Source organism: Neopelma chrysocephalum, unplaced genomic scaffold, assembly GCF_003984885.1.
Source record: "Neopelma chrysocephalum unplaced genomic scaffold, ASM398488v2 Primary Assembly neopelma1_365, whole genome shotgun sequence".
Taxonomy (NCBI): Eukaryota; Metazoa; Chordata; class Aves; order Passeriformes; family Pipridae; genus Neopelma; species Neopelma chrysocephalum.
The window spans coordinates 200,274-227,929 of NW_020898029.1; the positions used below are offsets into that span (position 1 = coordinate 200,274).

General features: G+C 46.5%; 1 protein-coding gene across 1 annotated transcript; it reads left to right on the top strand.

The window, feature by feature from the left end:
- LOC113978882 (lysine-specific demethylase 4B-like) lies at window positions 1–26,278 on the top strand (the record flags this gene model as incomplete). Its single annotated transcript, XM_027706180.1, has 12 exons — window positions 1–258; window positions 1,332–1,452; window positions 4,144–4,322; window positions 5,641–5,863; window positions 8,906–8,982; window positions 10,206–10,261; window positions 10,727–10,835; window positions 17,022–17,207; window positions 18,329–18,493; window positions 19,219–19,338; window positions 21,217–21,309; window positions 23,158–26,278. Coding segments are annotated over 12 exons (1,773 nt in total), but the record flags the coding sequence as incomplete, so codon positions are not given.
- Between the last annotated feature and the right edge of the window lie 1,378 nt (window positions 26,279–27,656).

A 27,656-nucleotide genomic window follows, 5' to 3' on the forward strand; every position in this document is an offset into this window, starting at 1 on the left:
CCCCTGAACATCATCCAGCCCTCGGAGGCGCCGGTGGAGGAGGAGGATTTCAAACCCAGGCCCATCATCCCCATGCTCTACGTGGTGCCCAGGACCAAGAAGGTGGTGTTCGACAAGGAGCGCATGTCCTGCCAGCAGGCCTTCGAGCAGTTCGCCACCCAGAAGAGCCTGGGCTGGAGGGAGCAGGCCGTGCCCCTGGACATCCCTGGGAAGGAGGAGGAGAATGCAGAGCCAGCAACCACAGAGGTCACTGCAGAGGTCAGTGATTGGCAGCTTTCCATGAGCAAGCACTGTAGGATTTGATGGTTTGAAGCAGTAACTTGTTGTAATGAGGGGAGTCCGCAGTTGTTGTCCCATCCCTGGAAGTGTCCAAGGCCAGGTTGGGTGGGGCACCCCGGTCTGGTGAAAGGTGTCTCTGCTCTTCCTGAAGGATCTCCACGACCTTCAAGGCCCTTCCCAACCCAAGCCATTCTCTGATTCCATGATTGTTTCTGAGCCTCCAGTGGAATAGTGCCATGCTGGAGAGCCACAGAGGGCTTTTACAGGGAGAGAGGGAATATTTTCTCACTGTTCAGTCCATAATTCAGTTCAGGATGGGGAGCTCCTGGGAGGAGGGTGAATGTTATACTTGGTGTTGGCTGCTAAATGGGGCAGTGGGTCCAGTACAATGTAAATATGCTGGAATGTTCTTGGGAAATGTTTCTGGTCCTGTGTGCCCTGTACAGGCACACCACAAGGGTATGTAGTGATAGAACAAAGGGTGAAGGTTTCCCACTGCCAGAGGGCAGGGTTAGATGGGATATTGGGAAGGAATTCTTCCCTGTGAGGGTGGGGAGGCCCTGGCACAGGTTGCCCAGAGAAGCTGTGGCTGCCCCATCCCTGGAAGTGTCCAAGGCCAGGTTGGACAGGGCTTGGAGCAACCTGGGCTGGTGGAAGGTGTCCCTGCCCATGGCAGGGGGTGGCACTGGATGTGTTTTAAAGTCCCTTCCAACTCAAACCATTCCGGGATTTGATGATCCATAATTTTCACGGAGTTCCCAGCTGTGTATGTGATTGACCAGACTTTTCATAAGCAAATTGAATTGGCAGCTTGCAGATGTTCTGAGCCTGTTCTGACTCAAAGAAAACTCTGTAGTTTACCCAACTTCTGGAGAGTTACTGTTGGCTTTTATCAGCTACAGGAATTGGCTCAGAAAACTGCAGCATTTCAGCCAAAAGGCAGTGAAAAGTTTGCTGTGTGAATTTCAGAACCCTTTATGACAAGAGTTCTGCCTCTCTTGTCCCATCCCCTCCTTTGGGATGCCCATCCAGCTTGTTCTGCTTCCTTCCAGACTGCTTCTGCCTTCTCCAAAATGAAGATGGAGATCAAAAAGAGTCGTCGTCACCCCCTGGGCAAACCCCCGACCCGCTCCCCGCTGTCCGTGGTCAAACAGGAGACCTCAAGTGATGAGGGTGAGTGAGCACCACCAGGAATGTTTGTCTTGCCTGATCCACAAAATTCCTGAAGCCATTACCATAACTGGGTGCCCTGGAACTTTGTGTGTTACACTTCACTGGTGGAAAATGCAGCGTGTTCCCATTTTGATAACCCAGCTGGAAACAAAACTCCTCTGTGGGAGGTGTTCCCTTCTCACCTCCCACCCTTTTTTTTTTTTCTCTCAAGAAAAATATTTTGCTGGCTGCAGAGTGAGGCAGCATTTTGGGCAAAGGGAAAAGAGAGTTCACAGAAAATTGCATCTTAAAGGAAAAGCTCCGTGTTGAATATTGGAGTGGAATGAGATCTGTTCCCCTTGGAAGGCAGTGGAGGTCAGGTCTGCTCTTGTGTGTGTGGGGAGAGTTAATTCTAACCTTTTAAAGGCTTTTAATTCATGTCAGTGTTGGGGCCCAACTTTTCTTGGCAGATGCAGAAATGAGAATTAAAGTCTGTCAGTGCTTAACTGCACGTTACTGATCCTTCTTTTCCCACATTCCAGTCCCTGTGAATGCCCCAACAGTCTGGACCCAGGGGAAAAAAAAGACTCCTACCTCTCCCTCTGTTTTGTGGTGTAATTTCCCACTTTTGGGTCTTTCCCATGAATATAGACAAGGCCACAGTAAATTCTGTGTGTTGGGGCAGGGCTGGGGGTGTAGCTGCCAGTCCCTGCTCACAGCTCCTCATTCCAAAGGACAACACCTTCCCTGTTCACTTCCCCTCAGGGAATACATCCCTTGGTTTCAGAGAAGCTTCCTGCAGGGAGGGGTTACCCTGAACACACCTCTCCTCACCCTGGAGGATGCCTTTGATGTCTTGGGGTGTGTGAGGTGGAGTGAAGAGCTGAGGGGCAGCAGAGACTCGTTACCTTCTCTTGGTGTGAGACCTTGGAGCCAACTTTGTGCTGGAGGGTCCTCATTAGGCAGATCCTTCCCACTGCCTTGACTTTTGTTGGATGGTGTTTGGGGACTTGGCTGCTGGAGCAGGAGCAGCTCTTGTCAAAGCTGGCATTTCCTGGGGGCTGATTTACAGCCCTGCTGGGCACAGTCTGATCAAACAGATCCTTCCCTCCCCACCAGGGGATAGAAGCAGCTCTGTGCACTCCCTGCTTTTTCGGGGAATGATGTACCAGGATGATCTGGAGGCTGCAAGAGGAACAGTGAGCATGTAAATTAAGCACATGATACACTCAGATTCAGTCCAGACAAATTGTTTGTCCCTCCTTGCTTGCAGTGGAGGAGCTGTGTGTCCCCCAGGGTCCATCCTGGGAGGAGAGAAGGTGATAACACACAGCAGTCATTCCCTTTTTCTCTCCCTCTGTCACTCTGGATTAGGATGCTGCTTGCATTGATTTCACTGGTATCATAAATCCCTGCCTGTCACCTGATGTGCCTCAACTAAAATTTGGAGAAACATGAGGGTTTTTGGCTCATGTCTTAAAAAGAAAAGGCACTTTTTAGGAAATAACCTTGGCTTGAAGTATGACAGAGCCACACAGACAGCATCCATCACCTCACAAAGAGGAGTGATTAATTAAACATAATCAAATTTCCACATTGTCTGGCAATTCTGTATTAGATTAGTCGAGGGGAACATTTAAAATCTGAGATGTGAACTCAGCTGTTAATGTTTTACTCCAAGTTCCTTTTATCCTTTCAGGTAACCTGAGAGTCAGAAAATCTTCAAAGGGAGGGAGAATTGGGGAGGAGACTTAAGACCTGTAGAGCAGAACATTAACTGCTTATTTCTAGTAATTAACAGTGAGGCAGTGAACAATTTGGTTTAATGTGCTGAGCTCTGGGGATAATGTTCTACCAAGATGTTTTTGAGTTCCCTGTTCTCTTGGAAACTTTGCAGGTTGGTGATGCAGGGAGTGATTTACACTTAGTCTTGTGTGGAAAATTTCTTTAACACTTACAGTGACTCAAATTTCCTTCCTTAAGGAAGGGTAAGAAACTTGGGCCCCCCAAATGGATCCTGCCGTGGTTTAATCCTGAAAGGCCAAAGGCCTTTTAAAGGTTTATGAAAAGAAAGAATTAGCAAACTAATTAGCAGGAGCAGGACCTGGCAGAGCTCTGGCAGAGGGAGGGATGGTGGGGAGAGCAAAGGGGAGGTTTAATGGTGTGTCCTCCATGGAATGGCTGGGAAAGGAACACCAGGATTTCTCATAGCCAAGGTTTGTGTTGGTGGAACAGGCACAGGAGGCACCTTGGGAAGGTTGGAACACACTGGGAACTGTCCTGACCCAACCAGCACCAACTGCATCCACATCTTCCAGAGAATGCAGCTCCCACCTGGAGAGAGCAAAGGGGGATCTCCTCCACTGACGTCACGTGTTTTGAACTTACTAAAGTTCAAATTAGGATGCAGTAGGTTCCCACAGCCAGGAAGTGGAGTTGTGTAGGGCAGTAAATCCAGATTTTCTTCTTCCTCCTTCTCATGGCCAGTTCCATTAAGTCATCTCTGTCCCTGTCTTGTTCAACCTACCCATATCCATTTAGGAAGTATTGAAGGCATATGAGGAACCATGGATGAGTGGAATGTTTTTATTTATTGCACTTGTATTGTTGAGAATGAGCTGTTCAACTCAGCCTTGCTGCCATTTCACCTCTTCTATCTCTAAACCTCTCCTGACTGTCCATTGTTTTGGGATTTTTTTTCTTTCATTCTAGAAACGTTTCCATTTTCTGGAGAGGAAGATATGAGCGATCCAGAGGCTTTGAAATCTTTACTTTCCTTCCAGTGGAAGAATAAAGCACTTAATTTCCCAGCTGAAAGAAAATTCAATGCAGCTGCTGCCCTGAGTGAGCCATACTGTGCTGTCTGCACCCTCTTCTACCCCTACAACCAGGTAATTCCTCACATGGAATCATTAAACTTCGGGAAGACCTCTAAGACTAAGTCCAGCTGTCAGTCCAGCCCCAGCCCCACGTTCACCACTAAATCCAGAGCCATATTCCCATGGTTTTTGAACTCTTCCAGGGCTGGTGACTCCAGCCTGTTCCAATACCTGACTGTGCTTCCCACGAAGAAATTATTCCTAATATCTAATCTAAACCTCTGATACTGCTCAGATGGATAAATTAGGATGTAGACATTTGTAATAAAGACAGACCCCTACAAATTTGCATCCCAAAGGAAAGTGTTTGGATTTGGCACAGCCTTTTTGGGTTTTTTTGTTGGTTTTTTTTTTTATTTCCTGGCTTCTCTGGCTTTCTCAGTGTTCATTTTTTAAAATCACACATTTAAAGAGCTTTGCAAACACTTGTTTCATGTGCAGAAAACTCTGTACATCAGGCACATGATTGCTGGTGTTTCAGTACAGGCCCAGACTGCTGAATATATGCAAACAAGCAACAAAATCAAAATTTACTGAGTAAGCACATCCATCATCTCTTTTGGAAACTACCAATATGCTCTGGGAGATGTTATGAGCAGAAAGGCAAAATTCATCAGATGAATTAGTCATTTGCTCAGTTGTGTATTGATTTGTTCTCACAGAAAGCCAGATTTGGCTTTGTGTGTCCACCAGGAATATGTGCCTTAGATTCCTTGGATATGTGGTGGGAGCTTTTTCTGAGAAAAAGCAGGACCCACCTCCCCCCCTTCAGTGAAATCTCTTTGATTTATTATAGAGACTGAAAATAAAATATCTGTCCTGATTGCTGGATGTTGTTTGATGGTTCTGAGGAAAACTGGGTGCAGCTGGGCTGGTTAAATCCACTGCTTTTAACTCTGTCTGCTACCAGAAACCTTGAAATGTCCTTCAGGAGGAATTCTTGCAGGAAGAGTAGGGAAGGATGCCAGAGGGGTGGGAGAGGGGGAGGGAAGGTCTTGCTTTAAATAAGATTTTCCTTTTTATTTTTCCTGGGTGTTTTCAGCCGCAGTTTAGGAATTCAGATTTTTTACAGAGGAAAACCAGGAAAAGCTGCTCATTATTCCAAAGCTTCTTTGAGCTTTCCAAACAAATTGCAGGTCCCAGGAGAGGCCTCAGGAAGAGGAGCAAGGCAGGGGTGGGATGTGCCTGGGAATGGGGTTTTAAGGCTCATTTTTGGCTGTCTGCTGGCAGGGGTTGGATGGGGTTTTTTGCAAGGGGAGGGCTCAGCCTTGAAAGTTGAAACTGTGCCCAGGGCAGAGGTGATTCCATGTGCTGACATTTCCTCTCCAAGTCCTCACAGGTGGATAAGGAAGCCGTCCCAGTCTCCGGAGGGGAACCGTCCTCCTTCATCCACCTTTCCAAGTGTGGGCAGAAGACCAAGCCCCTGATCCCAGAGATGTGCTTTACCTCAAGTGGGGAAAACACGGAGCCCCTTCCTTCAAATTCCTACATTGGAGAGGATGGAACCAGTCCCTTGATATCCTGTGCCAAATGCTGCCTGCAGGTTCATGCTAGTGAGTGTTCCCTCCTTCCCAAAGCCTTTGGGGCATCGGGAGACTCCTGAGTTTATTTGTGTGTTGCCTGTATTTGAATTCCAGGGTTGCTACATCTGTCACTCCTGTTTTTTTTTCCTTTTCTGGTGCAAGTGTATCTTGGAATCACAGAATGGTTTGGGTTGGAAAGAACCTTAAAAATCATCCACTTCCAACCCCCTGCCACGGGCAGGAACACCTTCCACTGGAAGGAATATCTGTATATTCAAGTCCACCTTGGCAGTCACTGATCTTAAAAATTCACACCAATATTCTTTTTAGGGGTTGTTTTGTTGGCTGATCTTTTTCCCGTCTCACAGAACAGATTCTTTCTTTCGATATCTTTCATTTTCTGTAATAAAGCAGAGCTCACAAGGCTTATTGCACTCTTTCCTCTCAAATATTTCCTCCCCAAATTGCTCTGCTGGGTGAGGCTGTATTGTTCCTGCGTGCAGCAGAGATTATGGAGGAGCTGGAGATACATTTTATTAGTGTCTGTGATACTGTTTGTAGTAATGGCACTTGATTACAAGAGGGAACATATGTCTGTTTGCTTCCCTGATAGTTCTGTCTAAAAGAAGATCTGATTAATCCTGGTGGAGCGTGTACCTTCAGTGTGGATTGTACAACATCCAGTTAACATTTGGGCTCGTAGGAGATGTGACGAATTACTGCTCAGCTGTTGGATCTTGACAGATGGGGAATCTTATTTGACTTGCATCAGCTGGAATTACTTTTGTTGTTCTGATTTTAGAGCCTGCAGGTCCCCAGGCAGCTCAGCAGGGCTGGCTCTGGTGGAGAACTGGAAGGCAACTTTTATTTCTGTGCTGAATCCCTGATTATGGTCATTCCTGGCTAATAAGCACAGTGAGGATGTTCCTTCCTTCCCAAATTGTGGCCTCTGTAGCAATCAGAGATGCCACATCTTGTCCATCCATATGTCTGCAATAGTCCAGTCTATCAAAATGGTTTCAGTGGCCAAATTCTATTTAGGGACAGAGGGATGTGGGCAAGATGATGTTAATGTGCACACTCAGGGTGGAGAGAAATGCAGCTTTTTATTGTGGCTGTGCTCTCCCCTCGAGGACAGGACAGACCTTAAATCTGCTGGAGTCTCCAGTGAATTCTTGTTTTCTCAAGTCTGTGACGTGCCTTTGACTTTGCTGCAGAGGATCCATTTGCTTTCATTGCAGGATTGCAGTGTTGAGGGGTGTATTTTGGCTAATCTGTGCTGTAAAACCAGTTGGCAGCCTGAGTGTTCTTGAGAAGTGTCCTCACAAACTGTGCTGGGTTATGGCAGCAGCCGGAACAGACGGAGGGGGAAGGTTTTGTGAAGGTTTCTGGGCTTTTGAGGCGTTGACAAAATCCATAAAAAGAGCATATTTTTCTTGGTCTGCTAGAGTTGTCCTTATGGGACAGTCTGGGGCTCAGTAAATATGATTGTTCTCCCCTCATAGAATCATTAAAGTTGGAAAAGACCTTTAAGATCAAGTCCAACAGTCACCCCATCACCACCACCGTGTTCACCACAAAACCATGTCCTTAAGTGCCACATCCACACATTGTTTGAACACCTCCAGGGATGGTGACTCCCCCACTGCCCTGGGCAGCATGTGCCAATGCTTCACAACCCTTTCCATGAAGAAATTTTTCCTAATTTTCCGTCTAAACCTCCCCTGGCACAGCTTGAGGTTGTTTCCTCTCGTCCCGTTGCTTGTTTATGTGGAAGAAGAGCCCGTCCCCCCTCCTGGCTCCAACCTCCTGTCAGGGAGTTGTGGAGAGCAATAAGGTCTCCCCTCAGTCTCCTTTTCCCAGATCCCATATTCCAGCTGCCTGTGGTCCTGGAGCAGGAAATCCATGCTGAAATCCCAGCCTGCTCCCCACCCCTGTGAGGTCCAGCACTATTCCAGCTCAGTGTCTGCTTCTGTCTCAGCTCAGGTTTTGGACTGAACCCCCTGCCCATGTTCTAGGACTGGGTGGAATCTGCTTTCCTGATTTGCCATATGATGAAAAGAGATCTCAGCTGTGGAGAACAGCTGCAGATCCATACTATTGACTTTTTTTGACATGCTGTTTATCTGGCTAAGTGGATGATATTTATAAATCAGGTTATGGTGGCAATCCCAGTGCTTTCTGAATGACTTCATTTAAGTTTAATTCAGTAATTTGAGATTGTTGTTCCCAGCTGAAACTTTCTGTTCAGCTTTTTAGGATAGGTGAAGGCTGGATGGAGTTTTGTTAGGATAGGTAAAGGCTGGGTGGGATGAGCTGTGTTTTATTTGGGATGCTTATATTTGATTTTCCACTTGCTTTACAAGCTTGCAGGAATCACATAGATCCACTTTTTCAAAACTATTTCTGTGTAATTTCCCCATTGTTTTCAGTGACAAACCTCAGTGCCTTTTACAGAATTTTAGGGACTTTTTTGTTCTTGTTTCTCTGTCTTTATTATGGCTTTAATGCCACTTTACTATTTTGGTGTTGCTGTAGGAGGATTTGGTGCTTGAGTGTTACAGTAGTTGATGCTCTGTAAAATCAGATGTTTCTAACACTTTATATAACCATAAATTAAATACTGTTAAATAAGTGAAATGCAGGTATTTAATTTCCTTGCAGGTTTATTGGGTTTGTCCTTCCTCTTAACACCATGTAGCAAAGAGAATTGCTTCAATCTTGCCAAAATTCAGTGGCGTTACCTGTTTTGTTGTGTGAGTGCCTTCCAGCAGTGATAGCATCACTTTGGAGCCCAGTTCCTGCCTGAAGGATCAAAGGCCTGTTATTGTAATCCTTAGAAAAATGAAAAAAAAATATTGAGAGTTTCCTGTATGTGGGTTTTTTATTTATTTTTAGACCTGCTGGTCCCAAATTCTCCCCCCTCAGACTTTAGTCTGAGCCTACTGAATATAATCATCCAAATGCTGCACCTGCTCTCAGAGATGCTTCTCACTGAAAAGTCAACAAGTCAATACCACAGATATGTTGGGAAAACTCTGACCTGATGAGGATATGATTGTTTTCTTTCAGGCTGTTATGGAATTCGTCCAGACCTGGTGAACGAGAGCTGGTCTTGCTCGCGGTGCTCAGCCAACGCCTGGGCAGCGGTAAGGACCTGCCCCTCTGGAGACCACACAATTCCCATGGGATACTCTGGGAGTCATAGAATCATAGAATCATAGAATCAGCTGGGTTGGAAGGGACCTCTGAGATCATCAATCCAACCCTTGATCCAACCCCGCCGTGGTTCCCAGCCCATGGCACTGATGCCACATCCAGTCTCAGCTTAAAAACCTCCAGGGACAGAGAATCCACCACTTCCCTGGGCAGCCCATTCCAATGGCTGATCACCCTCTCTGCAAAGAAATTCTTCCTGATATCCAACCTAAACCTCCCCTGGCACAGCTGAAGACCCTGAGCCCTCTTGTCTTGCTGAGAGTTGCCTGGAAAAAGAGACCAACCCCCCCCGGCTCCCCCCTCCTGTCAGGGAGTTGCAGAGAGTGAGGAGGTCTCCCCTGAGCCTCCTCTTCTCCAGGCTGAACAGCCCCAGCTCCCTCAGCCTCTCCTCACAGCACTTGTGCTCCAGTCCCTTCCCCAGCCTCGTTGCTCTTCTCTGGACCTGCTCCAGGACCTCAATGTCCTTCCTGAGCTGAGGGCCCAGAACTGGACACAGCACTCCAGGGGTGGCCTCACCAGTGCTGAGTCCAGGGCAAGAATCACTTCCCTGGCCCTGTTGGCCACACTGTTCCTGATCCAGGCCAGGATCCATTGGCCCTCTTGGCCACCTGGGCACACTCTGGCTCCTGTTCAGCTCCCTGTCCATCCACACTCCCAGCTCCCTTCCTGCCTGGCTGCTCTCCAGCCACTCTGTCCCAGCCCATGGGGCTGCTGGGGGTTGTTGTGGCCAAAGTGCAGGACCCGGCCCTTGGCCTGGTTGAACCTCATCCCCTTGGAATCAGCCCAACTCTCCAACCCATCCAGGTCCCTCTGCAGAGCCCTCCTGCCTTCCAGCTGATGGACACTTCCCCCCAACTTAGTGTCATCTGCAAATTTGCTGATGGTGGACTCAATCCCCTCATCTAAATCATCGATAAAGATATTAAATAGAACTGGGCCCAACACTGTCCCTGGGGGACACCACTAGTGACCGGCTGCCAACTGGATGCAGCCCCGTTCACCACCACTCTCTGGGCCTGGCCAGATACTTCTCCAGAGATGGGTAGTGGGAAGGTTCAGTGTGCCTGGGACATCCCAGGTGGGGTGTAGTCATTTCTGGGGGGAGATAGGCCGAGCTTTCCCATCCAGTTCTGAAGGAGTTGTGTTCCTGCAGGAATGTTGCCTGTGCAATCTCAGGGGAGGAGCTCTTCAGATGACCACTGATGGGCGGTGAGTGTTGTATTTTGGGCTATTTTCCTTCCACATGCCATCCAATCTCCTGCTGTTGTAAATTTGGTCTCAATACTCAGGGTACCAGCAAGTTTTGGTGTTCTGGAGGTGACAGCTCCGCGCTCGGCAGGACGAGCCTGAGTGACTGTGCTGTCTTACACTGCACCAGGTGCTCCACAGCAGAGGTTCTGGACACTTGTTGATCATGGTTGTTTCTCAGAGAAAAGTCTTCTCAGAGAGCATTTAGTATCATGCAAAATCAGATGCACAAGCAGGTTGATCCCTGTTGTTGCAGAGACATTTACCTCGCGCGACCGTAATTAACAGTCGGTAACGTTGCCAAGGCTGCCAACCCATATAAATATGCCTTGATGCTGAGGGAGGCAGGGAAATGTTAACTGCCCTCCTGAGCATTTAATTCAACTAATGGCAGCCTCTGATTTGTCTCTTTGCTTTGTTCCCCAGGTGGGTCCATGTAATCTGTGCTATTGCTGTCCCCGAGGCCCGTTTCCTCAATGTAATAGAGCGTCATCCTGTGGATATCAGCGCTATTCCAGAGCAGAGATGGAAACTGGTGGGTGTCTCTTACCTGGGGAGAGTGTTTGGGAACGAGAGCCAAAGGAAAAAGCTGTAACTAGACAGAAAAACGTTGTGTGGGTTCATAAAGTAGCTGAGGTTGGAGGTGATCTCGCTCTTATTTCCAAACAAAAGCTGTGGGAAGCTGCAGCATTTGATATCTGCTGAGCACTGTCTCAGTGCTTTGACACACAAACAGCTTGTGAGTTCCAGATGTGCCTTTACTCTCTGGGAATGTGCTCATACCCTGGGCAGAGCCCAGGACCCTGTCCCACCTGCAATCAGGTGTACACTGCCTGAAAGCTTCATTTACTCCAAGCATTGCACAGCGGGACTGTGAAGGGATGTGGTGACTAGAGAGAAGCTGACTTGTTCATCTCTGATTTGATTCATCTTTCTTCACAATATTTCTCTTTTTCTATCAAGAGATCTCCTGTAGAAATGAATAAACATTTTGTGACCCTGACTGCAAGGCGAGACTGGGAAGATTTTAATACCAGTCCAGCTACAAGTTGTTATTCAGCTGCGTGGCCTCATCCCAGGGATTAGTAATGGATGATTCACTAGCTCAGAGCAATTAATCTTAATGTTAGTTAATGCTCCATCACTACACTGTGTTATTGCAAAATAAATTGTGCTTTTGCTGCTTTTTTTGGTGCAGAAGTCAGCTGGGTGACACAGTGTGGGATGGGGAAGGTGCTGGAGCAGTGATACATGGGATAGCACTGATGGATTCCTTAGCAGAGCTGCTCTTTAGTGCAGGGAGCCCGGGTGAGGGATTAGGAAGGATCCATCCCTGCCTCCAGAGTTATTTCTCTGTTGTGCAAATGGGTTTTGTACACAAATGTGAATGTAAAAAGCATTCATTATTCAGGAGGAGTGCTGGAGCAGAGCGATGCGAGGGCGATAAATCTTTGCCGCGGCGCTTCTTTATGGATCAGCTGACATTTCCAGCCTGCATCCTCTTCATTACCAGCACTTGTAACGCTGAACTTAAAATCCTTTTACACAAGACTCACTTGTATTGCTTAATGGAGCCTCACAAGGAAACATGGCTTAATTCTTTAACTCTTCTTTGGCTGCCTCGCAGTCCTGCAGAGCCAGGGCACTGTCAGCGTACGTCGGAATCTGTTGCTTCATTCTGCTCAAAAGTGTTGGCTGGGCCTCTGCAGGGACCTGCTGCACACCTTTCTCTTTCATTCCCGAATTAAAACTTCATATTTTCATGGAATCATAGAATATCCTGACTTGGAAGGGACTCACAAGGATCATCAAAGTCCAGGTCCTGGCTCTGCAAAGAATAACCCCGAGAATCCCCCCCTGTGCCTGAGAGCATTGTCCAAATGCTCCTCAAGCTCTGGAAAGGAATTTTGTTTGATTTGTTCACTGTTGTATTGCACCTCCTGTTTTCTTTCTGTCTCAGGGGAGGTAGAGAATGTTTGTATGAAGTACCTTGACTTACACAGTCCAATGTTGGGATTTACAGGCAGGTATTCCTTCTGTTGATGTTAGCCAGAGCCTGTCAAATGTCAAATGTCAAAGCCTGGCTTTAAGCCCTTCACTTGGAAAGTTTTAGGGTTATAAACTAGATTATAAAGATTAAACAATTAATTTGGAGGGCAGAATGTAGGGGCAGAGGTACTTCCAGCAGCAGCAGTGGGGTGGGGTGTGAAGTACAAAGGAAATTTAAATTGGATATGATTTTGTGGAGAAACACACTCCTGAACCACAATGGGGAATTCTAGGATTCTTTATAGGAATTTGGAGCACGAGGAGTCAGTGGAGGAGCTGTGTCTGTGTCTGTGCTTTGGAGGTGAGCAGCTGCATTCAGGAAGATAAACTGAGGGTGACCAAAAGGTGCTGGTGTTGGATCTGATGACTTCGGAATGATGGAGTTGATGCAGTCCTGGGTAAAATTGGAGAGGTGACCTTTGTGGCTGAAAAAGATGGAAAAGGAGAGAAGGAATGATGTGAAGGTTGAGGACAGTTGAAGTGAATAGATGAAGGTAATGGAGGAAAGAGGGGGCAGGGTTTATCCATGATTATTGTTTGATTTTTTTAATGTGTTTGTACTGTTTTAATTACTGTGAGAGGGCTGAGGTACCAAAGCATTGCAGTGGTTAAAGGTACATCCTGTTCTTTAAGCTTGTACCAGGTCTCCCTGTTGAAGCAGGGACTTTTCAGTCCATTTGTGGGTATGGCATCATTTTCAGGAATGCAGTTTCCATGCTCCGTGATTGATGGCATATTACAGGCTCTTGCACGTAAATTATTTATGACGTGGAAATTTGGAATAATTAGCTGTCATTCCTCAGTGGAGTAAATGAATTGCAGTGTTCATCATGCAGGAGACAGCCCATTTCTTACTCTCAGCTGTGACCTGACTCTCTGGTGTGCATTTATTCCAAAGATTTCTCTCCTGTGTTTTTAGACCTTCTCTTTTCCCTCCCACAGAAAGCGGCTTTAAATCTCCATGTGCTGCTTTGCCACAGCTCTTGGCACTGGTGTTTCTGGCCATCCCATCTCCCACACATCCAGGTCTTCTGCATTTTCACAGGATCACAGGACACTTTAGATTGGAAGGCAACTTAAAGCTCATCTTATTCCACCCTGTGGCATGGGCAGGGACACCTTCCACTATCCCAGGTTGCTCCAGCCTGGCCTTGGACACTTCCAGGGATGGGGCAACCACAGCTTCTCTGGGCAACCCCACCCTCACAGGGAAGAGTTTTTACTTTTTCCATCATTCTCTACCCTTCAGGCTCACTGTAACTCACGTTTTTCTTCATTTCTGATCCTATTTGCACTGAACATCCCCCTCACTGTGGCAGCTCTTCCTCCTGTCACATGGAGTTTGCGTTGGCACGAGGGTGGCATTAGGTGTGTGCTAATCCTTTCCCTTGGAAAAATCCTGTTTGCATCAGCAGGGGCAGATTCCTGCCCCAGGAGGGTTAACTCTCCCCTGAGCCCCCCGTGTATCAGCATTGTTGTGCTGCTGGGACAGTTGGGTATTGACAGGTTAATAATGGGATCTCTATTGACTGGCTCTCAGGCCGTGTCCTGCTGTGCACTTTCCTGGTGCTTATCTGCCTTTGGAACATGGTTTGCAGAGTGATAAAGGCTCAGCTTATTAAAGGCTAAACCCACGTTCTGGCAGCACTGAGGCTCTGGCTTTGAATTTCCTGGTTTTTGTTCGTTTGTGTAAAAAGGCCAAATTAATCTTTGGTGTAAACAAACTGACTTCAGTTGATTCACAGGGAGGAATGTGGCTTATTTATTTCAGAGAGAGCCCAGGCAGGGAGGGGAGATGTTGCACAGGAATAGGGAATAACACATCTCCTTTTCTTTGGCATCTTTTGCTTTCAAGGAAGAGAGATAATGTTGGAGAAGGAATGGCAGAATCATGGAACAGTTTGGGTTGGAAGGGACCTTAAAGCCCGTCCAGTGCCACCCCCTGCCATGGGCAGGGACACCTTTCACCAGCCCAGGGTGCTCCAACCTGGCCTTGGACACTTCCAGGGATGGGGCAGCCACAGCTTCTCTGCCCAACCTGTGCCAGGGTCTCTCCACCCTCCCAGGGAGGAATTCCTTCCCAGAATCTCATCTAAACCTGCCCTCTGGCAGTTTAAAGGCATTGGAATGTTTTTTGTCTTGGCAGTGGTTTGTAGTGAGTGCAGTGGGACCTCTGCTCTCAGCTGTGAGAACTCAAATCAAACATGAAAATTTGGCAATTCCTATTTTATATCTGGCAGTATATATTTTATATTCTAAACTATGAATAGTTTATAATATGGAACCACCCTTCAAGTTTTTTGAGGGTACACTTTTAAGATGGCTCAGATCTAGAAACAGAGTGAACTTGTGCTTCTGGGGGTTGTATTGGTTTATTGTGTGATCTCAGGCAGCTTATGTTACATTCCCAATCCTGTGGGATGTAGTAATTCATATGGATCTTAAAATTTAGGTCGTGTGTTCTGTACTGGTGCATAGTTTGAGCACTGTTTTAATGGAAATGAGGGGAAGGAGAGGCTGGGGAAGGTGAGAGGGGAAGGAGAGCTCTGTTGGATATCAGAGACAAAATGAATCCATCATTCCTGATGTGTTTATAGGACATTCATGTTCAGATGAGTGGATGGATTGGGAAGGGGACAGTGGTGTGTTTTGGGGGTGGCCAGCTGGAAACAGGCACTAAAAATTCCTGCTTCCCTCTGTTCCTCCTTGTCTGTGGAATTCTTGTTTTGTAATAACTAACTTACCCAGCTGTATGTTCAGGTTCATGGACATCAAATATTCCTCAGTATTTTATTTATATGGGCTGTTCATTTTAGCAAGTAAAGTGCACATTTGTCTGGGGGGTGACATTAATTTTGTCCTGATTTGCCTTGTCCCAGCCTCAGATAAGGTAAAGAAGCTGCCCCATCCCTGGGAGTGTCCAAGGCCAGGCTGGAGCAACCTGGGCTAGTGGAAGGTGTCCCTGCCCATGGATGGGATGGGATGAGATGATCCTTAAGGTCCCTTCCAACCCAAACCAGTCTGGGATTTGATGATCAGTGACAGGTTCCCTAGAGTGGAAATACTGAAAACTAAGAATGATGTTCCCAGTAATTCCCTGGAAACGTTATGCAAGCATCCAACTTAAACTTCTTTCGGTTGGGATTCCCAAGATCTGCTTTTCTGTATTTTTGAGGGGCTGAAAACAAGAATTGATGCTGTTTTAGGGAGTGAGGAAGTGTATCTTGTTCCTACCACACCTCATGCTCGCTGCCAACTCTCAGTGCCATCAGGCTTAGGATTTTTAGCTTTGAAAAACATGTAATTTCTTTTTAAAATAGCCACACATCTTACATTGATTTACCTAATAACTGGATCTGCTTTGCAGAAAATGAGTGTAAAAATGACTGAAAGATTTCAGACCTTCCCCCCCCCCGTAATTCTGCTGTTTGGTACAATGTTTTTATTTTCTTTTGTTTGCAAAACTGCCTGAATTACCTCCAATGGCTCATCTGCCATGGATGCCAATAAAATATTTATGGTTGATGGGCTTCTGCATCTAAAATAAACACACGATATTTTTGTTCCATTCCATAAAATTATATCCTATTAGATCTAATCGATAGAATGTTCCATTAAATATAATCAGGGCGAATTACTCCCCAGTTATTGTGTTCTGTTCTTTCAAAAAACATGGAAACATCATTTTCCAGCAGCACATCTGCGAGGATCCAGCTGATTCAGGAGTTAATGTGGGGACATTCCTGTGTCTGAGCAGGGGGAGGGGGGAGTTGTAGCAGTTCTCTGGTGACACTGAGGGGTCTTTGCCTGCTTTGCCCTCCCATTCTCTGAACCCTCCAGTGAACAGAGTCTTAAACTGGGCTTAAGTCACTGCCCAGTGTGGCTCTGGAGGGCTGAGGGACTGGGAGGTGCTCTCATGGCCAAGGGAATGATGAGGTTTTTCCCCTGAGTTTTTCTCCCTGAGTTTTTCCCCCCAAGTTTTTCCCTCCGAGTTTTTTCCCTCTTGAGTTTTTCCCCCTCCCCAGTTTTTCCCCCCGAGCCCCCCCCCCCCCCAGTTTTCCCCCCAGAGTTTTTCCCTCATGAGTTTTTCCCTCCCACCAAGTTTTTCTCCACGGACTTTTTCACCCCGACTTATTCCCCCAAGTTTTTTCTCCCTGAATTTTCCCCATGAGTTTTTCCTCTGAGTTTTCCTCCCTGAATTTTCCCCCCCCGAGTTTTTCCCCCCTGAGTTTTTCCATCCTGAATTTTTCCACCCTGAATTTTTCACCCCAGACTTTTTTCCCCCCAGACTTTTTCTCCCACAACTTATTTCTCCAAGTTATTTCCCCCCTGAGTTTTCCCCCCCCAAGTTTTTCCCCCTGACTTTCCCCCTGGTGTGAGTTTTCCCTGTGACTTTTTCCCCCCGGACTTTTCCCCCCTGACTTATTCCCACAACTTCCCTCCCCCCCTCAATTTTCCCCCAGGTTTTTGGTTTCCAAGTGATTCTAGGGAGGTGTCTATAGACAATTCTGTCAGTGTGGAACCAACCTCTTGACACCAAACACCATTTTTGCCTGTGGCTCCCGTGCCCTGGACACGTCCCACAGACTTCCCGCCGTGCCAGACCCCGGTGCCCTGCATCCCATTGGATCTGTTGCCTGCCTGCATAACCCCAACCTCTGTTTCCTTCCAGAAATGTGTCTACTGTCGGAAGAGGATGAAGAGGGTGTCGGGTGCCTGCATCCAGTGCTCCTACGAGCACTGCTCCACGTCCTTCCACGTCACGTGCGCGCACGCGGCCGGAGTGCCCATGGAGCCCGACGACTGGCCCTACGTGGTGTCCATCACCTGCTTCAAACACAAAGCAGCAAACCAGAATGTAGGGCTCTGCCTTGGGTTTTGGGGCCTTGGGGTTGTTTTGGGGGGTTTAGGTTGCAGAATCACAGAATCACAGAATGGGTTGAGTTGGAAGGAACCCACAAGGATCGTTGAGTCCAACTCCTGGCTCTGCACGGGACCATCCCCAAGAGTCACATCCTGTGCTCCAGAGTGTCATCCTAACACTCCTGGAGCTCTGGCAGCCTTGGGGCTGTGCCCACTGCCCTGGGGAGCCTGGTCAGTGCCCAACCACCCTCTGGGGGAAGAACCTTTTCCTGAGATCCAACCTGAGCCTGCCCTGGGTCCTGTCCCTGACCCCACAGAGCAGAGCTCAGGGCCTGCCCCTCCTCTGCCCCTCACAAGGAAGTTGTAACTGCAATGAGGTCTCCAAGACTATTTTTGGATGGTGGTTTGGTTTTGTTTTGTTTTGTCAGGGGTTTTTTTGGTGGGTTTTTGGGTTATTTTCTTTTTTGTCAGCTTGTTTTGGGGTTTTTTGGGTTTTTTTTAGAATTGTTTTTCTGCACCTGTGTTGGCTCAAGACTTATTACACTTTTCTGGCTAATGCAGAAAGATTATCCAGAAAGGCAGTACTGGGAATGGCTTTAATCTCAAAGGTAGTAGGTTTAGATGGGATATTGGGAAGCAATTCCTCCCTGTGAGGGTGGGGAGGGGCTGGGATGGATTTCCCAGAGCAGCTGTGGCTGCCCCATCCCTGGAAGTGTCCAAGGCCAGGTTGGACAGGGCTTGGAGCAACCTGGGCTGGTGGAAGGTGTCCCTGCCCATGGCAGGGTGGCACTGGATGGGTTTAAGGTCCCTTCCAACCCAAACCCTTCCATGATGATTGTGTGATCTGAGGGGCTGGAGGAACCCGCTGCCTCTTGCTCCATTATTGCTGAGGAACTGCTCTGCTGGAGAAGGACACAATTATCCAGAGACAGCAACCCCCCATCAGATACAGCTTTCCTGAGATCTTCTGATGCTGATGAAGATTGGTGTTGGGGTTGGAACTCCACGAGCTTTAAGTTCCCTCCCAACCCAAACCGTTCCACGATTCCGTGATATTTTTGGCGCAGCTTTTCCAATTTGCAGGTTGCAGATGTTTCCCTTTTCCCTCTCCCACAGATCCCATTCCGAAGGGAGGTGGCCCTGGGGCAGACTGTGATCACAAAGAACCGGAATGGGCTCTACTACCGGTGCAGAGTGATCGGCACAACCACGCAGACCTTCTACGAAGTCAACTTTGACGACGGTTCCTACAGCGACAACGTTTATCCCGAAAGCATCATTGTAAGCAGCTCTGTGGAGGCTGGGGCTTTATAGATGAGTGCCAAGTATGATTTGTGCCTTCCTCTCGTGTGCTTTGGGCTGGAACAGCAAAGTAAATTTAAAAAAAAAAATAATTAAAATTAAAAAGTTAAGTCGCTGCTTGCTCAGAAAATCTCATCCCGCTCTTCACTGCAGTTCTTGTTTCTGACATTATCTCATTTATTTTTTTTGGTTCCTTGACAAAGATGTGATTTTGCTGAATGCAGATGACTTCACAGAAAGTAGTGTTTGTTTTAAGTTTTGTCCTCTTTATTTTGTGGTTGAATAATCTTATTTTTCAACTGACAAGTGTGATTCATGGGGGAAGCAAATTGTCTGTGAGCTGCTTCTGCTTCAGAATAGGGAGTTCACTTAATAGAGGGAATGTCTAGAAGAGGCTTATTTGTCAACTCATGCATTCCCTTCCTGATTGTGCCACTGATTCACTGAGCTGCCCTGCTTGTTTTTGAGATAGAGCAGATCTGGTGTTTTGGGATTTGTAATGAGAAATGTCCCAGCACTGGGTGCTGTCATTCCCGGTCTCTCACGCTGGTTTTGTTTGAGATGCCCACAATTAATCCCAAGGGCAGAAACTTATCTTCCACCTACTTATAGTGCTGTGTAGCAGCTTCTTTGGGCAGTGATTTAAACACCTCTCTGGTTCCTGAGCTTTGGTGTCTCTCTGACCTGTTTCCCTCTGTCTTCAGAGCAGGGACTGCATCCAAATGGGACCCCCTCTGGAGGGGGAGCTGGTTCAGCTGCAGTGGACAGATGGGATCATCTATAAAGCCAAGTTTATTGCAGCCCAGATCAGCCAGATTTACCAGGTGAGTGTGGCAGAGGACCCAGGGATTTCATAGTCTGATGGTCCCTGGCACTGTGCAGCTCCCTGGTGTTGAACACTTGGTCAGGAAGGAGAATTTGCCTCCTGAAATGAATACTACTGGGAGGGTAAAGAGAAACAGGGTGTTGAACAGGGTCAGGGTGAAGGTTTTCTGTGGCAGAATGTGGATGTGGGGATAGAAACACGTCTAGACTGGACCTGCTTTTAAAATGTAAAACAAATTTGCCTTTTTCCTTATAGATCAGGCTAAAAGTGCCCTACTTGAAGTGCTCTGATGGCTGGAGCTGAGCTCCTCATCTCTAGTTCCACATGAATCAGTAGCTACATAATTAGAATAACTTTCCTCAGCACTTCAGAATCATTAAGGTTGGAAAAGACTTTTAAATCATCAAGTCCAACCATCAAAGCAGTACCAGCACTTTGAGGGGAGAGGGAGGGATATAAAGGGTCAGGAGAGTGGGGAATAATCCTCTAGTTATGGGAAGGTGTTTTGTGGAGCAGCAGCAGCAGCATTTGGAAATTCCTGCTGCTGTTGTGTGAGGAATTGGAAACCTTCACTCCCACCTTCTCTGGTTTTTAAGGTGAGTAAAACAGCAGTGAGGGTTTTTTTGGTCTTTGAGTTTGTTCCACATTCAGAATTTTGTTTGGGGGAGTTGTAATGGTCAGTAAAGGAAGCTTTAACCTGGTACATTGGGTCAGTGTTTCAGCACAGAAGGCTTTAAAAAATGCAGGGCATTCATTTGATCAAATAATTCTTAAATGGTACCAAAAGTTGAAAATTATACTTTGAAAAGTTTGCTTTGCAAAATACTTTGAAGAACACATGCTGGAATTAGCAAATAATTGTGATTTTGAAGAGATTAATGCCTCTGGACAAAAGACAATGGAAGTCCCCTGGTGGGATATAATATAGGGAATAATAAGTGGAAATAAATGGGAATAAATAAAGTAGCATCTTAAACCCCCCCAGAAGGGCTCATCTTCCAAGGCCTGAGCTCCCACCTGCACAATTATCCCAGCTCCTGGATGCTGCTCCATGATGGGAACGCTGGGCCTGGGTAAGGAATGAGCTGCTGGAGCACAGATGCTTTATTCCTTCTGAATTTGTCCAGGCTGAGCCTGACACCCCTATTAAACTCTGATCTGTGTCCTTCTGCTTTATCCAGAAAACTGTATTAAAGCCTCGAGCAGAGGAAATAAGAATCTCTTTAAAAACTTTTAATAGTTTTAACATTTTGCTGTGCACGTTCCCGTGAATAAACGTTCCTGGAACATCTGATGCATAATTCATGGTATAATCAGTGCTTAGCAAAAAGGGTTGATGGGGAGGAGTTTTTTGTACCTGGCTGACTGTTTCTGCTGGTTGAAATACAAATGTGCTTTAGTAGCTGGAATTGTTTCCTTGTGACCTGTGAAAATGCTTTGTTTAAGATGAAAGAAGTTCTTATTACCATATTGGCCTGAATACAGGGCTGCTTTTATTAGGAGTGAAAAGCTGCTGTTTTTTTTTTTTTCAGGATTTGAATCAAAGATCAGTAGGAATATGTAGTGGGAGGGGGGAACAGAGGTGCTGGGCCAGCTGGGGGTGCAGATATTTTGGGATCCATGGGAGCCCTTGGGCTGGATAAGACAGAGGTACCTGAAGAGCACTGAAAACAGCACTTTCTGGGTTCAGCATCCTTAGCAGAGCTTAGGAATGCTCATTCCAGAGCAATCCTGCAGTGCTAAGAACGAGGTCATCCATGGGATCTGGCCCCCGTTGCTTCCTTGGTGTTCCCTGAAGGGACAGGCTGGGAATGGACCATTCAAGGGCTGGAAATGTCGAGGCCTGGTTGTGATTTCATCTTCTGCCTCTCTGCAGGTCGAGTTTGAAGATGGTTCTCAGCTAATGGTGAAGCGTGGAGATATTTATACCTTGGAGGAAGAGCTTCCCAAGAGAGTGAAGTCTCGCCTGGTGGGTACCAAAATAGCAACACTAAACCAGCTGTACTTGCAGAACCCCTTCACATCTTCTTCATGTGTTTTTTTAGACATTAAGTGAATGCAGCCTCCAGTTTCTGTGGCTGTAAAACCACTTGTCATTCCCCCAAATGCATAAAGTAGAAGGAATCCTTGCTGGGAATGCTTGAGGAGCACAGAAACGATTTTCCCTTGCACGTGTTGGGGCCGGATTTTTATTTCCTCTGGTTAAAAGATTATGTTCAGATCATTTTACACCATATGAATTTAGTTATATTGGAGTCATTTTGTCCAAATGAGAGGTGGATTTGGCTACAGCTCAGTGCTTTCTGGAGAACTGATTATCAACCTGGGACCAAACCCCCTTTTCTCACCAAACGGGAGATTTCGAACGTAGCTCTTACCTATAAATCTCTTAATCTACAAGATCAGGCTGTCTTTAAGTGCATACAGTGGAATTACTGGGCCTAGAAGAGATGAGGGATTTATTTCATAGCTTTTTTTGGTTCCAGACTTGCTGGGTGTTTTCAAACCTGGTGCTTTAACCTTTAAAGCCATTTCATTTAAACAAATGATGAGACTGGAGAATATACAGTTTTCTCCTTGGTTCTAAATGTCTGCCTGGCAGGCACTGCAGGACAGGGACAGGTCCAGAGCCAACCTGTGACAAGGTTCTGGCCTCCTTTTTGTCTCTTTTAAGAGACAAAAGGAGGATGATTCAGCCTCCCCTTAAGAATAACTGTGCCCAGTTAAACCAGTCAGAAATAGCCCAGGAGAGGCAGTTCTGGGGAGGGACCGAGCACAAGTTGGAGGAAATTTTTGTCCCCTTTTCCATGAAATCTTCAGGGGTTTTAGCCTAAAAATCCCACATGTAAAATGCTTTCTGTGGTACAGCCCCATTGGCTTCTCTGTCTCGTTTGAGGTTGTTTATCTCTGTGAGACCTCGTGGCCTAAATTTTAGAGGTTAATAATAATTTACCTCGTTATCCTTGAAGGATTTCTGGTGGCAAATAAGCACCATAGCAGTAATTTCTAAGACATGCACAATATTCCAGTCTATTTAAGCTTGTTTAATGATAAAGACAACATATTTGAGCCCTGAAATCCAGGATTTTGGAAAGAATCACATTCTGTGCAGTGGAGACTTTATAACAGTTCCAGAGGAAGGAATGCAAGCTGGAAAGGGAATAAAGGGAATGGAAAGCTTCAAGTCTGGTTGAAAGCTAAAGCTTTCCTCCTGTATTTCTGCTGCCAGAGCTTCAGCCTGTTCTCTGTGGAGGGGATGCTGTAGAGCAGGAGGACAAAGGGACAGAGCCATGGGAGATAATTTCTACCAAGGAATCCCAAAATGGAAAAGGTTGGAAGGGACCACAGTGGTGCCACCTGGTCCCACCTCATGTCATTTGAGTGGAAGCAAAGGAAATGCACCTCAGTGGAGTGTGAGAGCAGGAAGAGGAGGAGGAATTGTTTGTGCAGTGATCCCCAAATGCTTCCCGAGGGTCTTGTTTTTAAAGGCAATTAGGGAAGCCCCAATTTCTTTTGTGTCTGCTACTGGGAGAAGAGGCAGAGGAGGAATGGACATAAGGAGAGGATTGGCAAGGAAGTGAAAGATATTCTGAAGCAGAAAAAAAAAGGCAACTTGAGGGTTTCTCCTTCCAGTTTGGTTCCAGAAGCCGAGAGTTCTGAATTCCATCCGGGTGCTTTGCAGGCTTTGAAGCTCATGTTCTCCAGGAATGCTCTGAACCAGGTTGTTCCCTGCTGTCCTGTTCCACAGGTGTGCTCCATGATTCTCTCCCTGTTTTCCTGCTGTGCCTCTAATGGTTGTGTTTCATGTCCCCTGCAGTCCCTCAGCACTGGGGCCCCTCAGGAAGATGTTTTTTCGGGAGACGAAGTGAGAGCGGCCAAGCGTCCCCGGCTGGGGAATTCCAGAAATCCTGAAGAATATGGACAGAACCCAGATTACTTGGCCTTTATGGAGAGCCTGTTGCAGACACAGTACCAGCCTGGGACTCAGAGCAACATGTTTTAACCAGGATTAATTAAAAAAAAAAAAAAATCTTAAATTAACCCTTTTTTGAGTTCGTGGAAAAAAAAAAATAAATGGGAAACTGTGGAATGGAAGACCAGCCCTGTGCAATAGTTTGCTGTGAATTTCTTTCATCTCCTCTTGGTTTGGACTGCAGGAAAACCCTGTCTGGCTCCACGCTACCTCGACCTTGCCAGGTGTTGCTGACCAAGAGAGTGGGGAGCTTGGAAAAAAAAACCCTTCAGACAGCATTTCCCACGGAGACTTTGGAAGAGTTTCTACAGATGGAGCTTTGTGACTGGTTCTTTTTTTTTTTTTTTTTAAATGAGGCTTGGAAAGGGTTAAAATTTCACACACACACACACACACAAAAAAAAAAAAAGACTTTTTCAAACCTGTCAAACTTTTGTCTTTCAAGGTGCTATTACATTGACTACTGAAGCAGCCTTTGGAATCGTGTTTTCTGTACATAGACGTCACCTTTGTGAAGTTTTCTATGAATGAGCATTATTAAAAAAAAAAAACAAAAACCGCGAGCAAAAACGGGAAAACAAAAAGTTTCCACAAAGCATTTTTCTAGATGATGGCTTTAAAAAACAGAAAAGAAATTAAATCCTCTTCCCCCCCCCTCCTCCTCCTCCTCCCCTCCAAATGAATCGTGACTGATGTTACACCGGGGAGAGGGAGCTCGAGAACAGATGTCCTGGAACGTTCTGGGTTCTTTTTTTTGTTTGTTTTTTTTGTAAAGAAACACTATCTTCTTTGTAAGCTGGGGAAGATGGGGAAAGAAATGTTTCACAGCTGGGATGTTTCTTACCTTGAGCTCTCTTAAAGCCCTGGCACAGACGTGGCCATCACTGCCACGTCACCAGGAGGGCACTTAGGGCAGAAATGGCCGGGTTTGGGTCGTTCTTGTCACCTTCCTTCCCCATCTTTGCCATCACAGTTGCTTTCTAGATGGAGACCAGCATGGCTTTCAGTTCCAAGATGCCACTCTGTTTTTGGCAAGTGTTCTGTTGCTGCTTGTGTTAGTTCCTTCCGAGCCATCCCCTTCCTGCTGCAGCCGAGAGCTCCGAGGGCTGCTCCGGCCCTCTGCTAGGCACTTCTCCCTTAGGAACCTTCTCCTTTTCTTTGTCTCCTTATTTTTATTTTTTAATTATTATTATTATTTTTTTTTTTTTTGAGTTGTGCTCCTTTACAGTGTGAGAATCATTCCATGACAGAAGCCTGGGAGGCGTTTGTATGTTTTTCTTTTATCCTATTAAAGAAGAAATTCCCCAACCGCCTTTGATTGTCGTGACATCCTTTCCTTGAGTAAAGACTGAGCCCTTTGAGTTACTCCCGGGGAAGAGGAATGCGAGCCCTGCATTTGACTGGACTCAGTTCCCTGAGGATTGAAGGAGCATTAAAGGCAAAACCAAACCCTGAAGTATTGAGTGGGCAGCTCCCACTCGGACGCTCGGGAATCACCTCCGGTCGAAGAGCTGTCGTGGAGCAGCGTTTTGGGAAAGAGCCTGATCCAAACTGAAGTCACTGGAAAGTCTTCCACGTTCTTTGGAGGACCTCAATCAAGTCAGAGGGAGAGAACAAGGCAGTGCTAGGACAGAGCTGGAGAAGGGATGGGGTGGAGGTGGGCGAGGGCAGCCGGACCCTCCCCTCCCTGCCCGGAACGCCTCACTGCAATCTTTGCCACTTAATTCCCTGAAATTACTGGATGGAGAGAGAGAGACAATATTCTTGGGGTTTCATTATTATTTTTTTAAGCCCCTTTGCAAGGTGGCCATTGTTCTGGGGAGAGAGGCTTTTTAAGCAACGCTCTGGCTGGATCTTGAAGGGAATAAGTGGGAAGGATTTGTGGGCTGGCAGATGGTAGATTAGCATCTTAAGAGACTCCGTGGGTATTAAACTGTCCTAGTGAAAGAGTGGAGATAGAATAAAGCAATTTAATTTTTTTTTCTTTTTTTTTTAAACTTTGGTTTTGTTCTCCCTTGAGAATTGGAGTTCCCAGCCCTCCCTTCCTGCCTCTGCTACGGGTTATTTTCTGTGTGTGCGTGGCTGCGCGTGCGTGTTTGTAAGACCTTGGAAAAACAGGGTTGTGTTTTGGTTTTTTGGTTTCTTTTTTTTGTTGGGGTTTTTTTTTTAAATTTCTGAGTTTTTGACGTTTTTCAGTAGATGTCTCCACCAATAAAAACCAAAATGAGACTAATAAAAGTTTCAAAAAATTGGCAAGGTTCTTCCAAGCCTCGGTTGTTCCTCCTCCAGAGCTGTCTCCTGTCGGTTAAAATACGATTTAATAGAAAACTTGCTTGTATAAAAGACTAAGAATGTTGCCAGGCTACGAGAGAAATATTTAAAACAATTGAAAGAGAAATTTAACCAGCAGAGGATTTTTTTTTTTGGAGGTGGGAGGGGAAGGGTGGGATGGGATGAGTGGTTGTTGGGGAATTTCCTCTGCATGTTTGAAATCCTGACTGCAATAGCACCATTCCTGTATCCATGAGTACTACCTTTTTAAAATACTATTTATACTGTAAAAACAAAAGTGTGTTTCCTCCCCCCATATTCAGATGCTGAGTTATGTTGAAACATGAACCTGGAACTGTCAAATGCCCTTCCTGGGTACAGGGGGTTTTCCCTCCTTTTTTTTTTTTGTTGATTTTTAAATCCCTCTTTTTGGATTAGGAATGACTTGTGCAGATTTGGGGTAATGACCATATTGATGCCCCTTGGGCATCAGACTCTTGAAAAGGAAATAGGAAATGCACATTCCTACCCTTTCCTCCAGTGAAATATATTTGTAAGTGTCTGATTATGTGCTATAAAAATTATGATTTTTTTTTCTTTCTCCCCCTAGATTAAGGCTGTGATGTATTTTTTGCCTATTTTTTTCTTTACCTCTAGGTTCAAAATGAATTAAAGGCTGTTGAGCATTTCAGAATAACACTTTTTGGGGGGTTGAAGTCTCTTCATTTCTAACTATAAAAGTCTCTTGTACAGCAGGAGGAGGTGGCTGATAAAACTGAGCCAAGAGAAGCTGAGACTGATGAAGAAGAAGATCTTTTCCTTCCTCTCTGGGGTCTGTGCAGGAGCAGAGCTCTGTCATTGCACCCCTTCCCAAAATTAAGAACCAAGCTTGCAATGTGCTTTTGTCCAAGGTCCAGGATTTGCTCCACCTGGCTCATTGAGAACTGTGCTGCCAGAGAGCCAGAGGTGGTTCCAAAATCCTTCATCCTTAAATCACCAGTTTGCTACTTCCCCTTTTGGGATCTGCTTCCTACCTTTTCCAAGCCTTTGGAGGATGTTGAACCTCCTAAAACAGCATCTTCCCCAACATTCATTTGAACACTTTGATTTCCCATCCTGAGCCCTGATACTTTTTGACAAATTCCTCTCCAGCTGTTGCAGGATGAGGCTGATGCTGCAGGTCATGGGAAAGAAATCTCCAACTTCCAGTTTTTTGCAGCTTAATAATGTTCCTGGAGATGATCTGAGGAATGGTCCTGGTGGGAAGAAGCTGCTGATGGGAACTCTGCTGGAATTCACACCCACACAAAGCTTACCTTGGGGTTTAAGGTCTGCTCTATTGCTGTCCTGAGAACTGATATCATTTTAAAGATGTCTTAAGAAGCAGCACACACTTCCCAGGAGCTGCCTGGATCTGGGATCAAAAGGCAGGAATCAACCTGGCAGAGTGGAACAGGCGTTTCCACCCAGCCCCTGGAGTCACCGTGGGTTTGTGTCCAGCTGGGATTGCTGCCCTGAAATCTGGCTGAGGTGGGGTTAGAGGAGACCCTGCTGGGCCCAGAGAGTCCTCAGGAGGATGATGGGAATGCTGTGAGTGCTGGAATGTTGAGCTTGGCTTCCTGTGCTTCCCTCTGGCTGAGCGCTGGTCGGGGCTGGATGGAGGAGTGTGGATGAGCACGACTCCTTCCCCTCCTCCTCCAACCTCTCTTGTCCCTGGAGAAGGTTATTTGTGGGTCTCTCTTAACCTGCCCAGCTGAGCTGCTTCTCCTACTAAAGCACCTTTTGGTTTCTTCCTTTGGCTTTTCCATGCTCTCCGTGCCAACTCCATCCACTGGAGATCCTGCAGCCCTGGACAGGTGTCCACGACTGGTCCCACTGCCTGGTGCCTCTGGCCCTGCCCTGCAGGGAGCTGTGCCCAGCCCCAGTGCCCACCCTGGGTGCCCAGGTAGGGAGGAGGCAGCTGCCCGTGGTGCTTTCCTGGCTCTGAGGGCTGTGCTTTCCCTGGGGAGCACCAGGGCCCTGGCACACGAGCAGATGTTCTGAAACCTGTGGAATAGAAGCTGATGAAACTC